Genomic DNA, 16,320 nt, shown 5'->3' with positions numbered 1-16,320 from the left:
CAACAGCCCCTGACTAAGGATCTCATCGTGATTTTTTTTGTCCAAGTTGGTGTCATGTGTAATGTTGCATGCCTTCATATGGAGAGATACCCTCTTTTGAATTGTAAACAGTCCCTGACTAATAATCTCATCATCATTTTTTTGTCCAATGTAACGAGACATGCCTTCATGGTCATTCCATAGGTGATTTCATATGGAGAGACAACCTGTTTTTGCATATGTCAACAATCCCTAACCAAGGATCTCGTTGGAATTTTTTTCGCCAAGGTCAACATCGTGTGTAGTATTGCATGCCTTCATGGCTTAAGCATAGGTGATTTCCTATGGAGAGGCTTCTTGCATCTGTCAACACCCCCTCATTTTTTAAGTCTTCTTTGAAGCACATTTACCTTTCAGAGACTGGTGGGAAAGAAATAACCAACCTTTCATAAAAAAGGACGATTTTGAAAACTCCTTCAAATGGCCCTTCTAATTTTTGGTTAAATATTGCCCAAGGATAAAGTCTCTCTCTCTCTCTCTCTCTCTCTCTCTCTCTCTCTCTCTCTCTCTCTCTCTCTCTCTCTCTCTCTCTCCGTTAAGTATTAGCCTTAACGGTCACCCCCGGTGAGAGCCGTTTGCTTGGAGGGAGGAAGCCCCATCAGCTGCGCGATAGGAGGACATATAGAGTTGACTTTCGTTTTCAGCTCCGTGACGCCGATTGTAGCTGCTGCATGTGTGCTTCCTGTCGGTAGACGGTGAAGGTCAAGCCTCAACCGGCCACCCACCAAGACCAAAGCATGTGCGCTCTCTCTCTGCATGAGCTTAAATAACTCTCTCTCTCTCTCTCTCTCTCTCTCTCTCTCTCTCTCTCTCTCTCTCTCTCTCTCTCTCTCTCTCTCTCGCCACAAAGAGACTTCACGTAGGCATGCTCTCTCTCTTCTCTGGAGGACATGCTGCGCAAAAGTTGAGAGGCCTGAATCGCTGGGTCCTAGGCATCTCTCCTTCTCTTGGAATCAAGACTGAGTGCCATTAATAATATCAAGGCTGGGCCTCAAGGCAACTACATCGCCCGTGGATGCGTCTCTCCACAAGGAGCTTTGGACGTGTTTCTAGATAGCAAGTTAGAGTACATGCTCAATAATTCCTAGTTACAAGTAGGAGTTTTCACATTTAATCTAGCAAGGAAGCTAGCAATTTTCTAATTCATCTAGCAAATCACAAACTCCTATATAGTAACTTGGTCTTGGACGTGTTGATCTAGTAAGTTCATATAGTAAGTCATAAACTCCTATATAGAAACCTGTTCTTGGACGTCCTTATCTAGTAAGTTCATCTAGTAAGTTATGAACTCCTATATAGTAGCTAGCTCTTTGGCATCCTCATCTGGTAGTTTATAACTCCTATATAGCAAAGGGTGTTTCATCTAGTAATTTATCACTTACTATGGATCGAGTAATTATAGTAAGTTTGTCTATCCCTAATTTCATTTTAGTAAAAATTCATTAAGCATAGTTAAACAACTAATTATTGACAAATATCATGGTTACTCGCTCGATCATCAACTAAGTTTCTTAATTGATATATTTGTTGCTAATATAAATAAGAAAACAAAATAAAGTCTCATAGTTGTAGACGAAGCTATAAAAGGGAAGGGATCAAAACATTTTATATCTCACACACTCTATCATTGATTTGCAAGTACCACAACTGCACACATTGTCCTTAGAGAGGAAAAGATATTACAAGATGATTGAGATTATTGTAAATTTTTTGAACAATTTATGTTATATTTATCCAAATAATATTATTGATACAATTCTAAACACAAACTAGATCACAATCTATACGAAAAAACATCCAATTCAAATGTGAATTGGGTACCCTACAAGTACAGTCCACGTTGTGTTGATTATTCAAAAGTCTCATCAACTTCTCAAAATATGTCCATAAGCTTGGGCCACAAGCGTCAAGTTATAACTTTATTAAATTAAAATACTTACATCTTCCAGATTGTGCTAGAATACGAGGTCAAAATATCAATGTGTAGGTGTATTTAAAACCTAGATTGCTTCAAAGTTTTCAAGAAGCTTAGTTGATAACACCAATTTTGGAATTTTGGGACTTATTCAAGTCCCATTTTAAAAATGAGACTTGAGCTTTGAGATTTTATTGGTTACTTTGAACTATAAACCATACAATCATACCCTTTGAATAACACCAAATTGTTATCAGAACAGCAATTTAGGTTTCATATTCAAAAGGATCCCTGCAAGGTTACTCTTATTTGACACAAAAAAACACCATTAATCGTAAAGAAAACGTCAAGATAATTTGCACCTTTTCAAGTACATACCTTAAAGAGTTCATGCAAAAAAAAACAGTCGATTATTTTAATGCTATGACTCTAGAAGATCTTATCAAGTGCTGATTTTTTCTATTACAAAAACGTGAACTGTCATGTTTTCTATTCAAATGCCATTGCTAGTTATTTGAACCCTTTGTTAGGGATTCAAAAAAGCATTTTATTCATTTACTAAATGCAAGATACCAGACATACTTACTGATATTTGGAGTTACACTTTGCAAACTTTATCCCTTCTTTTATCACAAGAAGTACATACGCTTCAACACATTAGTATGGTAAGCATAACAAGCTTGGTTCTATATTAAACTGAGGGTGAAAGAGAAAGTACATAAACGATTATAAGGACGCTGATGAATTTAACTAAATATTTTCTACAATGAGAAAGCAGTTTCTCCATATGGATATGATCTTTGCCATCTTGCTAGCTTGTGATGATATACTCTATTGACCAAATAGACACTTGGATAGCATGTGGTCAACTTCATTTTTTAATTGGGTCTAGCAACCGTAGTGTTATGTTTGTGGCTCCCTAATAAGCTGTTTGTGATGTTATTGTGGCTCATGAGGTTTCTCTTTAATTTCATTGAGAAATCCTTTAGTTTTAGACATGCTATTCCACACATCCACATTATATTTTAGAGGTTCTTGCCATCAATTTGATGCCCAAATAGATCTACCTCAATTCTCCTTTGTACATACAAACTTCAAGCTACTCATCTAGACCTTGTCTACAAATGTGGGGACTAAACCATTAGTTCATTTTTGTGTCATGCTCAAATTAAGATCTAGAGCATTATTCAAAAGCTTCATTACTTCATTAGCGTAGGAGGTAAAATCGTAGCACTGCGCTCTCATTAACCCATATGGATACTCTATTAAAAAAAAACCACTACAATGAAAAGCTCTAAAAAAAACTACCAACTGCCAAGTGAATAAAATAGAAAAAGCATTCAGCGTTGCTCTCAGCAGCAATGTGATCTTCTCCACAAGCAGTTCGAACTTCGTAGGTTCCCAAAAGCAGCTCGGAGCTTTGTCTGCAGGTTTGTCTCTGGCCACTGTTTGAGAGAGAGAGAGAGAGAGAGAGAGAGAGAGAGAGAGAGAGAGAGAGAGAGAGAGAGAGAGAGAGAGAGAGAGAGAAGGCTATGAAGCTAGTAGCATCTTTTGCTCTCAGCAGCAATTCGATCTTCTCCACAAGCAGTTTGCAGGTTCCTAGAAGCAACTCGGAGCTTTGTCTTCAGGTTTGTCTCTGGCCACTGCTTGAGAGAGAGAGAGAGAGAGAGAGAGAGAGAGAGAGAGAGAGAGAGAGAGAGAGAGAGAGAGAGAGAGAGAGAGAGAGAGAGAAGGCTATGAAGCTAGTAACATCTTTTGACGCTCCTCCTTTCAACCAAAGCCATCATCGTAGTATGTTATAATTTTCGCACACATATATACTCACATGAGTAATTGCTACAGGAGGCTGCGACTTCTTTCTAGCTAATACTGCAGGAAGTAACAAGCATTGCTAGATGTGGGTCTACAGATTACCCTTCTCTTTCCATGCTTTTCTTCTGTGCTCCAAAATAGTGCACATTTATCCTACGCTTAAGCAACTTATTAGGAGGTTAATTAGCACCTACGGCATGGAAGTCAAAATACAGATGCAAAGTGAGGGCATCTCTCCAGCTGCAATCACCTACGCACAGGCGCCTGGAAAGCATGTGGCTATGTCGCGCTTTTTTAATCGTTGCAGTCAAAATTGAGATGCGAGGTGAGGGACTCTCTCATGATGCAATCACCTACACAAGCATCAGATGTCGCAAGCTTTTTTAATCACACGTCAAGCACAAGCATTGACGACTTTCAAATCAATCATGCTTCCTATCAGGTGTTCTGTTTGCAATGTCAGCAGATGCGAAGCGAGGGCCTCTATTTAGATGCAATCACCTATGCATGCATCTTAAAGGCATGTGGCTCTATGCAAGAAAAAAGATGTTGTGCTTTGCACTCTCTTGGTCGATATGTATGCTAAATGTGGTGTGCTTGAGAAAGCACAAAAAGTGCTTGAGGAGCTTCCTATCCGGAATGTCTCTCCAGATGCAATCACCTACGCATGCATAGATTCAATCACCTACACAAGCATCACATGTTGCAAGATTTTTTAATCACCCATCGATCACAGGCATTGACAACTTTCAAATCTATCATGCTCCCTATCAGGTGTTATGTTCGCAATGTGAGCAGATGTGAAGCGAGGGCCTCTGTTTTGATGCAATCACCTACACATGCATCTTGAAGGCATGTGGCTCTATGCAAGAAAAAAGATGTCGTGCTTGGTGCAACTAGTTATGACCAGCATTGTGCCGCTCCGAGTATAGCACATGCAGATTCAACAACCTTGTGCCCTCGACCATCCTTCAATGTTCATGGAAATGATATGCAGCAGGCTCCATGCCTAATTCTCAAGATTCACACCATTCGTATTCTGCGCAGTATGCATGCGTAGCAGCAAGCCAGAGAGACCCAGAAAGGAGTATCGAAGATCTTTCAAACCCTGGTAATATTTCATAATATCACAACTCGAAGAGGTGAATGCACCCATTCGTAGGAGAAGGCCCTCGTTCACACCTAAATTGAGTGGTAGTTTACAACTTGAATAGAGAGAGATCACTGACTACTTTAGAGCAGGGACTCATAAGCCAGATGAGCATGCTTCACATCACACTTCAGAGCCCACTTACACCAGAGGTATATTAGTTGATTGAGCCATTGAGCTCGGGAGAGCTCGACGCCCATGTCTACGAGGGAGACCACCACATCAATGGAGGCTTCATTAGAGGATCATGACAATTCTAGCACGACATATATGGGAGACGCTCAGTACGACTATTTGCATCGGCGAACATTGATGAAGCTTCTTAGCGAGATCGATGCAATACTTTCTCGGAGAACACCCGATGCCGGTGTCCTCGGGCATTGATGATGCTGATGATTTTAGTCTTTCACTTTACTTCATTTTTTTTTGTACCGAGGCATTGGATTAGATCCACCAATATTTGTTAAAAAATGACCTTTTAAGGGGGTCGAATGGTGCTGCAGTATTACCACTTCATTTCATTTCATTCTCTCTCTCTCTCTCTCTCTACCCTAACGCCAACACATCTCTCGCGCGGAAAACCGCACCGCTTTACTATCTAATTGCAGCTTGCAAAGCTCCATCCATGGTGCCCTGCATTTAGCAGTCGACGTCAGCTAGCTGTGCGAGCTCATGCGTTGCATTTAGCAGTCGAAAATCAGCACCGCGTCCATCAGCAGCTAGCTGTGCGAGCTCAATATGCGCGCTGCTTCTCGCTCATGCAATCAAACCGCTAGCTAGTGCGCTGCTACACAGGGCCCGACTCATGCGTGTCCACCTGCTGTAATAAGCTGCCTTATATATAATATTAACTTGCTAGCTAAGCTGGATATTGCATTCGACTACAATATAAATCGCATGTACAAGGTTATTCCTGCGACGTCAAATCAAAGAAGGCCGTACAGCTCGTCAACTTGTCTGCGTGAAGCTGCAAAGAGTATAGTGGTTCGTCGCCCTAAAACATCAACTATGAGCACCCTTTGCAGCAGCTGAACGAATTCCTCCTGCAAGCCCTCGGACGTGCGTGTCATCGGTTAGTTGTGCGACGCAATTGGTGGCGGACCGACTTGGAAGCTAAGCATTGTCTCTCGATCAGTGCCACTTTAACAAGTCTCCATTACCAGCCAGGTATTTATTTCCAATTTTTAAAATTTCTACCAAAGAAAATACATTTCTTAGCCAAACAGAGGAATGGCACACATAGGTAATTTCAAGCATCGAATCATGCCGGTATTTAGGTCAAAAAAATGAAACATTTATCGCAATATTCTACAAAGTGTGCACCTTTTATTTGCATTTATGATTGTATGAGGGAATACAAATGCTGTTGGTATTAAAATTAGAATTGGAATGTAAATGCTATTGGTATTGAAAGTTCATTTGGAAATGGTTGTTGGTGCCATAGTTGGGAATGGTATAAATTTATCAATTCAATTTAGCACTGCACCCTAGGGTCTTCCTTCTACTCTAGTTTGTAGCGCGAGACCCTAAAGAGTCTTCCCTAACGACCCTAAAGAGCTATATTTGCTACAAAAATATATTCAATTTACATTATACTTCTTTGATTATTTTAAGCCTCTGCTTTGTAGGTTTGTAGTAGTATTCATGTCTATCTATATTTAGCTTACATTAGGTCTTGACAATATAGCTCAATGTGAGTCACTCTCTGTGAATTGTAAATTGAGAGGGATCAGATTAAGCTTTCAAGTTGAAAGGGGTGTCACTCTGACTAGCCAGTGTTGCTTGTGGTATTCACTACAGATTGCTGGTCAAAGTGAGCAAACACTATGTGGTGACGTTGATAGTGAAAGGATAAGTGAAGTGCAAGAATATTCTTTAGAGAAACGCAGAGAATTTGTAGACTTGCAGTCACAAATCTCATTTCATGAGTTTGGGCAGGATAGTGCTTGGCCAGAAGACCAATATCTATTGTTTGGAAGGTCTGGGAGAAAATGGAACGTTTTAACCATTTTCATTGACGATGTAATGGCATGGGATGTAAATGTAAAGCTTTTGACTCTCAAGAGGAAGCTAGGACTTGTTGACCGCTACAAGGTAGTTTACCGCTCAAACGAGGAGACCATGTCTATGTTCACCTTGATGGACAGAGCGAAAGTGATAGGACATATTATTCCTAGAAGAAAAATTGTTTTGTATCGACTGCCTCCACCATATCCCACTGCACAACCACCTTATTAAGTTTACTATGTACTCTTCTTGCAAAATGGATGACTATTTCAGCATCTCTTAGGAGTAGTGTATGATAATAATATTTGATCACTAATGTACTCATTTAAAGGTGTTTATGTTGTACGTTTTTTGATTGGTACAAAAGTTCACACATATATTTATATTTGGTCTGCAGTCATGAGCACAATAACTTCTTGGAAGTGCATGTGTAATTATAAGTGTTCACACTCTATTAACGGTTGGGAGTTGGTGTCAAAATGGACCTTTTATTTTCATCAAAATCAAGACTCATTAGGAAAGTTACATCTTTCTGTGACCAAGCGTAGAAGGATACAAAGTGATATTGATTTAGATGTCACACATAACATCACAGAACGAACAAAAGATCGGCATGTAGAAAGAACTGAAGAGTCCAGTAGTGATGGAAGGAAGGCTTTCTGCAACTGTTCTTTCTATTGCTATCGCCGGTGGTTTGTGTATACTTCAACCCTTTATCGACACATGTAGCACCCTTTATTTGGTGTCAATAAAGGGTTGAAGTATGCGCAAACCGCCCGCCATAGCAATAGAAAGAGCAGTTGCAGAAAACCTTCCTTCCATCACTACTGGACTCTTCAGTTCTTTCTACATGCCGATCTTCTGTTTATTCTGTGATGTTATGTGTGACATCCAAATCAATATCACTTTGTATTCTTCTACGCTTGGTCACAGAAAGATGTAACTTTCCTAATGAGTCTTGATTTTGATGAAAATAAAAGGTCCATTTTGACACCAACTCCCAACCGTTAATAGAGAGTGAACACTTATAATTACACGTGCACTTCCAAGAAGTTATTGTGCTCATGACTGCAGACCAAATATAAATATATGTGTGAACTTTTGTACTAATCAAAGAACGTACAACATAAACACCTTTAAATGAGTACATTAGTGATCAAATATTATTATCATACACTACTCCTAAGAGATGCTGAAATAGTCATCCATTTTGCAAGAAGAGTACATAGTAAACTTAATAAGGTGGTTGTGCAGTGGGATATGGTGGAGGCAATCGATACAAAACAATTTTTCTTCTAGGAATAATATGTCCTATCACTTTCGCTCTGTCCATCAAGGTGACCATAGACATGGTCTCCTCGTTTGAGCGGCAAACTACCTTGTAGCGTTCAACAAGTCCTAGCTTCCTCTTGAGAGTCAAAAGCTTTACATTTACATCCCATGTCATTACATCGTCAATGAAATGGTTAAAACGTTCCATTTTCTCCCAGACTTTCAAACAATAGATATTGGTCTTCTGGCCAAACACTATCCTGCCCAAACTCATGAAATGAGATTTGTGACTGCAAGTCTACAAATTCTCTGCGTTTCTCTATAGGATATTCTCGCACTTCACTTATCCTTTCACTATCAACGTTATCACATAGTGTTTGCTCACTTTGACCAGCCATCTGTAGTGAATACCACAAGCAACATTGGCTAGTCAGAGTGACACCCCTTTCAACTTGAAAGCTTAATCTCATCCCTCTCAATATACAATCATAGAGAGATTGGGATTCTTGTGTTGTTTTAATCAAAGATTGGATTGTACCAAAACGTTAAAAAGTTAGAAATCTTGGAGAAAGTAATTGATGGATCCCTATTTTGTGGAGATGTCCATAAGTCAAGGACATGAGAAAAAGACATTTATAAAGTACTTGACCACATTAGGCTTTTGCTATTAGAGAATTAAATGATTTTGTGGTTTAAATTTTATTATATGGTTGAGCATGTAAAGAAAGAGGATGCAAGAGAGCTACACAAGACAAGCACACACCACACAGAGATGGAAAGCTTCTTCTTCTTCTCACAAAAAAGAGAGTACAAAATGACTAAGTGCTAAAACTCAAAAATAGCACATATGTACATGCGGTCACTAAGTGTGAACTCGCTAGAAGCGTACTAGGCTGGCACTATAAGTGTAGTCCAGCTGTAGAATCACTGGCAGAGATCCTCCGTGTCGGTCACCTAACGCGCCAGTGAGTAAATGCCGTAAGCGGTCAAGGCCCGTAGTGGATGCCAGCTCAAGATGTAGAGCTCGACATCTCAACACTCCCCCTCGAGCTCTGCATGTTGCAGAGTCCAAGCATAGTCCAGAAACGTCGAAGCTTCTCAGCTCCGAGGGCCTTGGTAAAGATATCTGCTATCTGCTCCTCTGTGCTGACGTAGACCAAGTCGATGTCGCCCGCCAACACTCGCTCTCGAATGTAGTCGTAATGGGCCTCTATGTGCTTGGTGCTGGCATGGAACACTGGGTTCCTAGCCAGCTGCATGCTTCTGAGGTTGTCACAATGGATGACAATCTGCTGTTCCACTTGCACTCCCAAGTCCTCAAGTAATGTGTGTAGCCAAGCTACCTCGCACGCTGCAACTGCTGCACCTCTGTACTCGGCCTTTGTGCTCGATAAAGCAACCGTAGGCTACTTTTTGCTGCTCCAAGTAACAACAGCACTTCCAAAAGAGAACATGAAGCCACTCGTAGATCCCCTATCAACAATGCTACCTGCCCAATCAGCATCTGTATACCCATACAATGCTAATGGCGCATCTGGTACATAAAACAATGCGTAGTCAAGAGTCCCTTGAACATACCGAAGTGTGTGTCGTACTCCATCCAAATGTGGCTTCCTCGGAAGCTGCATGAACTGACTCTCCAAGCCTACTGTGTAGCTCAAGTCTGGCCTCGTGATAGTCAAGTAGATTAGACTACCCACAATCTTCCTTTACATCTTGACATCCTCAACAGCATCACCCTTCTCTGCACTCATCTTTGCATTCACATCCAAGGGAATAGAAATTGGCTTACAATCAGCCATACCATACTTTGACAACATGTCCAAAGCATACTGTCTCTGTGACAACCATACACCCTCCGGAGTCCTGATCACCTCAATGCCAAGAAAGTAGTGCAACTCGCCCAAATCTTTCATTTCAAACTCCTGTTTGAGAAGACCCTTCACATGGTCAATCTCCATAGCATTGTCACCCACAATAATAAGGTCATCTACATATATGGTAATGAACACAATCCCCACATCACTCTCACGTACATAGAGTGAATGATCATCATGAGCTGTCCTAAACCCAATACTGACAAGATACTTGGCAATCCTGTCATACCATGCTCTAGAGCCCTCCTTCAAACCATACAAAGCTTTGAGAAGTCTGCATACATAATCTGGGTAACCTGGATCGACATAACCAGGTGGCTGATCCATATACACTTCCTCTTGCAACTCACAATTCAAGAAGGCATTCTTTACATCCATTTGATGCATAATCCATCCTCTAGATGGAGCCAGTGCTATGACAGCTCTCACAGTCGTCATCTTTGCCACTGAAGCAAAGGTCTCCTCATAGTCTATGCCATACGTCTATGCATAACCCTTTGCGACCAGGCTTGCCTTGTGACTCTCAATGTTACCATTATCCTTATGCTTAGTTTTATACACCCATTTATAGCCAATAGCTTTCTTGCCACTTGGCAATGGCACCAACTCCCATGTGTCGTTTGCTTCCAATGTAGCCATCTCTTCATTCATTGCATCATCCCAATGCACATTTCCAACTGCATCCTCAAAACATGTAGGCTCCACATCATGTATCACCTTAGCCATGTAGGCTTGGTGATGCGCTAGATACCCATCAGAAGTCAATTTCTGAACTGGATTCCTGACTCTGTTAGATCTGCGCGGTCCTGGGTCACTCCTTTTCCCTCTATCATCTTCTTGTACTTTTCTTACATCAGGTGTCCTGGCAGTTGGAATTCCAAATTCCTCATCAAGACTTTGTTCAAAACCATCTGAATCCATGTCTACATGTGAAAACCCTGATGATGCATCAGCCATAAAGGGAGGTTCATCAACCTTTTCCTTTCTTTTTCGTGATACATTCCCTGTACCTGCTGGTGGAGTAACTTGCGTACGTAGTCTACCATTCCATGGCTTCTCAACAGAGCCACGAGAAGATGACTCTTGTGGTCCACTCATAACCTGTGATTGTGGCCTCGCATTTTGTACAACCACATCATCTTTTACATCAGCCCCAATAGTGCCATGTGCATTACTGTACCAGCTGCTCATCTCATCAAAGACTACATCTTCGCTCACTCGTAATTCTCGTCTAGTAGGATTGTAGCACCTGTACCCCTTTTGTTCAAGGGAATATCCCACAAGAATACATTTCTCTGCTTTAGGATCCAATTTCCTACGCAACTCATCTGGTACATGCACGTAAGCTATGCAGCCTGTAACATTTAATGGCCTAATAACTTATGTGTAGCGGAAATTAGCATGAACATAGTGGGCATTTCATTAGAATAGATTCCTAATGAGAATTACAAGAGTGCTTGGGTGGAGAGAGCAACAAAAAGCATAACACCTAGTTAGATAGCATCAACAATACTTTCAAAAGAGAGAGAAATTAAGCTATTGATAACATTTGAGGACCGGATTTTCATGGAGCCGGTCCCCCCTCCAAAAGGCTTTGTATTATGGTTTCTTTCATCAAGAGAGACATTGTACAATACAATTCTTTGTGTTCCTTCAAGACTAGCTAGTGCAATGAAGATGGAAGCTTCATGCACTAAGCAAAACACTTAACAAACACAACTTGAATTATCCCCGTTCTCAGACCCAAGACCTCACACACCTTCGAAGATGGTGAGAGCTAGCAGGGTATGAGAGTAGATTGAGAGGAAGAAGGAGTATCTTACGAGAAAGATGTACATCTCCTCACATAATCACTTATATTAGCATAGCTTAGCTTAGTAATTAGCTTGGTAGAGGAGATGAGCATGCATTGAAGCTTGGCTCTTGGTTGGATTTGCATCCACATGCCAAGAGAGTGTTGAGGTAGGCTTCTATCTCACAAGCTTGGAGTAGGTAATGAGTTCTCCATTAAAGCTTGGGAAGAGATAGTCTTCTCTTTCTTCACACATGAGATTGTGTGAGTGTGTGTGTGATAATGCCAAGAAAAAATCAGCCCCCTCTCTCTCTTGGGCGAGCCCCCTTGCTATTTGCTCTTCCTGCAGCCTCATTGGCCCTCCCCAAGTCAAGCCAATTACAATTAAGCAGCATAAGTGATAGCCTTCTGACATGTGTCCCCCTTTCCCCTTTTGTGAGAGCTTGAGGTAATTAAATAATTAAACTAAACTCTCATTGGACCCCTTTGCCTCCTGGCCAATAGGAATCAGGCAAGCCATGGGGCTCCTGAATGCTCATTGGACCCTTTGGGAGACTGCCCAATAGTCTTCTAGGAGACTTAATTCTTATTCTTATTTGGAAGTCTTAATGGGCTGAACCTTAGGGTCTTTTTAGTGCATTGTTGCACATGGCTCTTTTGCAGATGGCCCCCCCTTTGGATCCCTATTTTCCCTCCTTTGGATCCCTACTGTGGCCAGTCTGCTAGCTTAACCAATATTCTAGCTTTTTCTCCCCTGGCACTTCCCCACATTAAATGATCAGTTTAATATGAGAAAATCATTTAGGAGAATTAGATATTGATTATTATAATATTACCTCTCTCTTGAAATCATAGTCGTCCTCGACTATGGTGTAGAGAAGGTAAAGAATATTCATGAGTCATTTTTTTAGGGGGTAGAGGATCCCTATGTTACCCTACGACATCATTCCATAATGGATGATTAGTCCATTTGGCGCTTGAGAGCCTGAGGCTGCCGCAAGCATGTCTGCACATCAGTCCTATCAGTCTTCCGTAGTAGAGTGACAAGCTCTACTTGGTGTATGGGAGAGGTCGTCTCCACAAACTTGATCTAAGCATGCATACTACTTCATTTTTGTGCACAAAAAAAAAAAGGAGAGTCTTATAAGACAAAAACTGTGTTCATCATTTTTTTTAAACATTTTGTACATTTGCTTACTCTTGGGAAGCATTGTAAGCATTGACAAGGTTTAGGTTATCCTTTAATTGTATGCCTTGCATCCATCTAGCATCTTCAAAATGATAATTCTTAAACTTAATAAGATATTGTCGGATAGTGTTACCGTCTCTTAGTACCTTGTCTTCATGTCGGAGAATGGACTCGGGCTGCAGCAGCTCCTCTTGGTCCTCGATCTCCGGTGGGTCTTCAATAGTTGGTTCTTGAGGTGGCTCTCCTTTGTAAGGCTTTAGTAGGCTCACATGGAAAGCATTGTGTATGAGCCAATGATTGGGCAACTTGAGTTGATGGGCCATCTCATTGATTGGCCTAAGAATCTGAAAGGGACCATAGTACCTTTTTGCTAGTTTAGCATAGTACTTTTGGTGGCCCATAGGATTCTTGCCCGTCGTGTGCCTTAATCGAGCCTTTGGAAACTTTAACAAGACCCAATCGTTTTCTTTAAAGTCTTGGGCTCTTCTGTGCTTGTCAGCAACAGCCTTTTGCCTTTGCTGTGAGATAGAGATAACATCCTTAATCTTTTGAAAAGATTCTTGTAGGTCTCGGCTATACTCATCTGCAGCGAAGATCTTCCCATGTACGTTAAGTAGCAAGGGACTTTTTGATCTTCCCTCAATTACCTCGAAAGGTGCTTTTCCCGTGGAAGTATGTACATTGTTATTGTAAGCATACTCCACTAAGGGTAAGTACTTCTCCCATTGGGATCTTTGATCTACTTCCGTTACATAGGCTTTTAGTAGATCGAGAATTGTTAGGTTAGCTATTGCACTTTGGCCATCCGTTTGTGGATGATAGGCCGAAGAGAAGTTTAGCCTTGTACCTAAATTCTCAAAGAGACCCTTCCAGAAATTACTGGTCATTCTAGGATCTCTATCCGATACTATGGACGTTGGTAAGCCATGGTACTTGAAAATTTGTGAAATGAAGAGGGTTGCCATTTGATGGGCTTGGATAGTCTTTTTGCCAGGTATAAAATGAGCTTGTTTACTGAACCTGTCTACTATCGTCCATATTCCCGTATTCCCATGAATAGACTTAGGCAATCCAAAGATAAAATCCATGGATATGCTCTCCCATGGTGAATTAGGGATTGGCAAGGGTTGAAGCAATCCAAGTTGCTTCCCTCTATCAAATTTTGTCTTTTGGCATACCACACATTTGGAAACATACTCTTGTATGTTCACTTTCATGCTAGGCCAATAGAAATATGTTTCTATTCCCTTTAAGGTAGACTGAATGCCTCTATGCCCCGCATAAGGTGGAGCATGAGATTCATACAATACTTCTCACGTAGAGAGTTAGTAAGGCATAGTCTATTGCCATAGAGAAGATAACCATCTTGTAAAGTGAATGGTTCTTCTTTCTTCCCTAATGCCAGGGCTGAAATCACATCTCTAAAGTCGGGATCAATAGCGTACTCATCTATCATTGAAGATAGATCATTGTGAGTTGCTATGGAAACCGCATTCACTCTCGGCCGTCTTGAGAGTGCATCGGCTACTTGATTGTGCTTGCCAGCAATGTGAGCAATATGAAAATGAAATTGCGAAAGGAAATTTGCCCACCTCATTTGTTTGTCGGAGAGCTTGGTCTGCGTCATGAAGAACTTAAGACTTTGGGGATCCGTTCGCAGAATGAAAGGAGTCCGCAATAAATAGTGCTTCTAGGAGTCTAAGGCATGTAGAACTGCAAGGAGTTTCTTTTCGTATATGCCTAGAGCTTGCTCAACAGGGTCGAGCCTTCGACTCTCATAGCCTATGGCATGCCCTTCTTGGAGCAAAACAGCTCCAAGGCAATCACCACAAGCATCACATTGGACCTCAAATGGTTTTGAGAGATCCGGTAGTGTAAGCACAGGTTGAGAGAGAAGCTTTTCTTTAAGCTTTTCGAAAGCATTGTTCTCCTTAGCAGACCATGTATACCTAACGCTTTTCTTTGTTAGGTCATGTAATGGTCCCGCAATTTGTGAGAACTTTTCTATGAAGCGTCTATAGTATGCACACATACCTATAAAGCTTGTTAGTTCATGAAGATTCCTTGGTTTAGGCCATCCTTTTATTACCTCTAACTTGGATGGATCCATTTGGATGCCATCTTGAGAGATAATGTGACCTAAATATTGAATCTCTTGTAAGAAAAATTCACTTTTCTTTCGATTAACATAAAGTTTATTCTCTCTTAAAACTTGAAATATTACCTGGAGATGTTGCTTGTGTTCCTCCAATGAATTAGAGTAGATGATAATATCATCAAAGAACACTCCAGTGAAGGTTCGATGAGGCCTGAACAGCTTCTCCATCAAGCGGTTGAATGTGGCTGGTGCATTGGTCAGGCCAAAAGTCATGACAATGTATCCGTAAAGACCAAATGTAGTACGAAATGCGGTCTTTACAATGTCTTGATCAACTATCCTTATTTGTTGATAGCCACTTTTTAGGTCAATCCTACTGAAGTAGGTCGATCCTTGTAGCTTATCAAATAGGTCTTCTACCCGTGGAACGGGAAACCTATTCTTGATAGTGATCCTATTTAGTGCTCTATAGTCGACACACATACGATATGTGCCGTCTTTCTTTTGCACTAATAGCAGAGGTGAGCAAAATGGAGATGAGCTAGGCCTAACCATTCCCTTCTCAACTAACTCATGCACTTGCCGCATAATCTCCTCTTGTTGAGCTTGAGAAACTCTATAAGGAGGTTTGTTAGGCGGTGAACTTCCTGGAAGAAGTTCAATTGCATGGTCATCATTACCTTGTTTAGGAGGTAGCTCACAAGGGATGTCGTCAATAAAAACATAGTTAAACCCCTTGAGAAAATTGGATAACTCTAATTCCTTTTGGTTGCTTTTATTTTCTTTTGCTAAAGCATTAGGTTCATTTTTAGAATCTTTAACAAAAATCATGTACACGGAAATAGAGCTCTTTATTGACTTGTTGAAAGCTGGTGTATGTACAATGGGGATGGTGTTACCCATTTCCTTAGCATCTATATACATGTCTTTTCCCTTAACTTAAAGGAGATTCTCCTTTCAGGAAATTTAACATCGGCAGCAAGGCGGTCAAACCATGGTTCCCCTAGGATTACATCCTCATGCTTGAGAGGAGAGATAAAGAAGTCCTCTTTGTCCACATAGCCTTGGACATGAAGCCTCAATTTCCCGATTAAGGGAGTGACTGAAGCTTCTTGCCCCTTGAAGGCACTGTTTGCGGGTAGGATATCTCCCATCTCGTAGGATTGTAT

The 16,320-nt window shown here is 41.0% G+C and overlaps 1 protein-coding gene across 6 annotated transcripts in view; it reads left to right on the top strand.

Annotated features, from left to right (window-relative positions):
• Positions 1 to 16,320, top strand: part of LOC147440046 (vacuolar iron transporter 1-like) — a 41,268-nt gene that overhangs the window by 9,423 nt on the left and 15,525 nt on the right. For 5 of the 6 annotated variants that reach the window (XM_086484454.1, XM_086484453.1, XM_086484456.1 and 2 more), the window contains exon 4: positions 3,519 to 3,582. The exons of the other annotated variant lie outside the window; for it this stretch is intronic. In XM_086484454.1, coding sequence (XP_086340580.1) covers positions 3,519 to 3,582 — 64 coding nt within the window. The remainder of the gene's footprint in view (positions 1 to 3,518; positions 3,583 to 16,320) is intronic. 6 annotated transcript variants of the gene reach the window in all.

The sequence above is a fragment of the Adiantum capillus-veneris genome, chromosome 16 (assembly GCF_014529385.1).
Source record: "Adiantum capillus-veneris isolate H3 chromosome 16, ASM1452938v2, whole genome shotgun sequence".
NCBI lineage: Eukaryota > Viridiplantae > Streptophyta > Polypodiopsida > Polypodiales > Pteridaceae > Adiantum > Adiantum capillus-veneris.
This window is presented reverse-complemented; position numbering and strand designations above follow the sequence as displayed.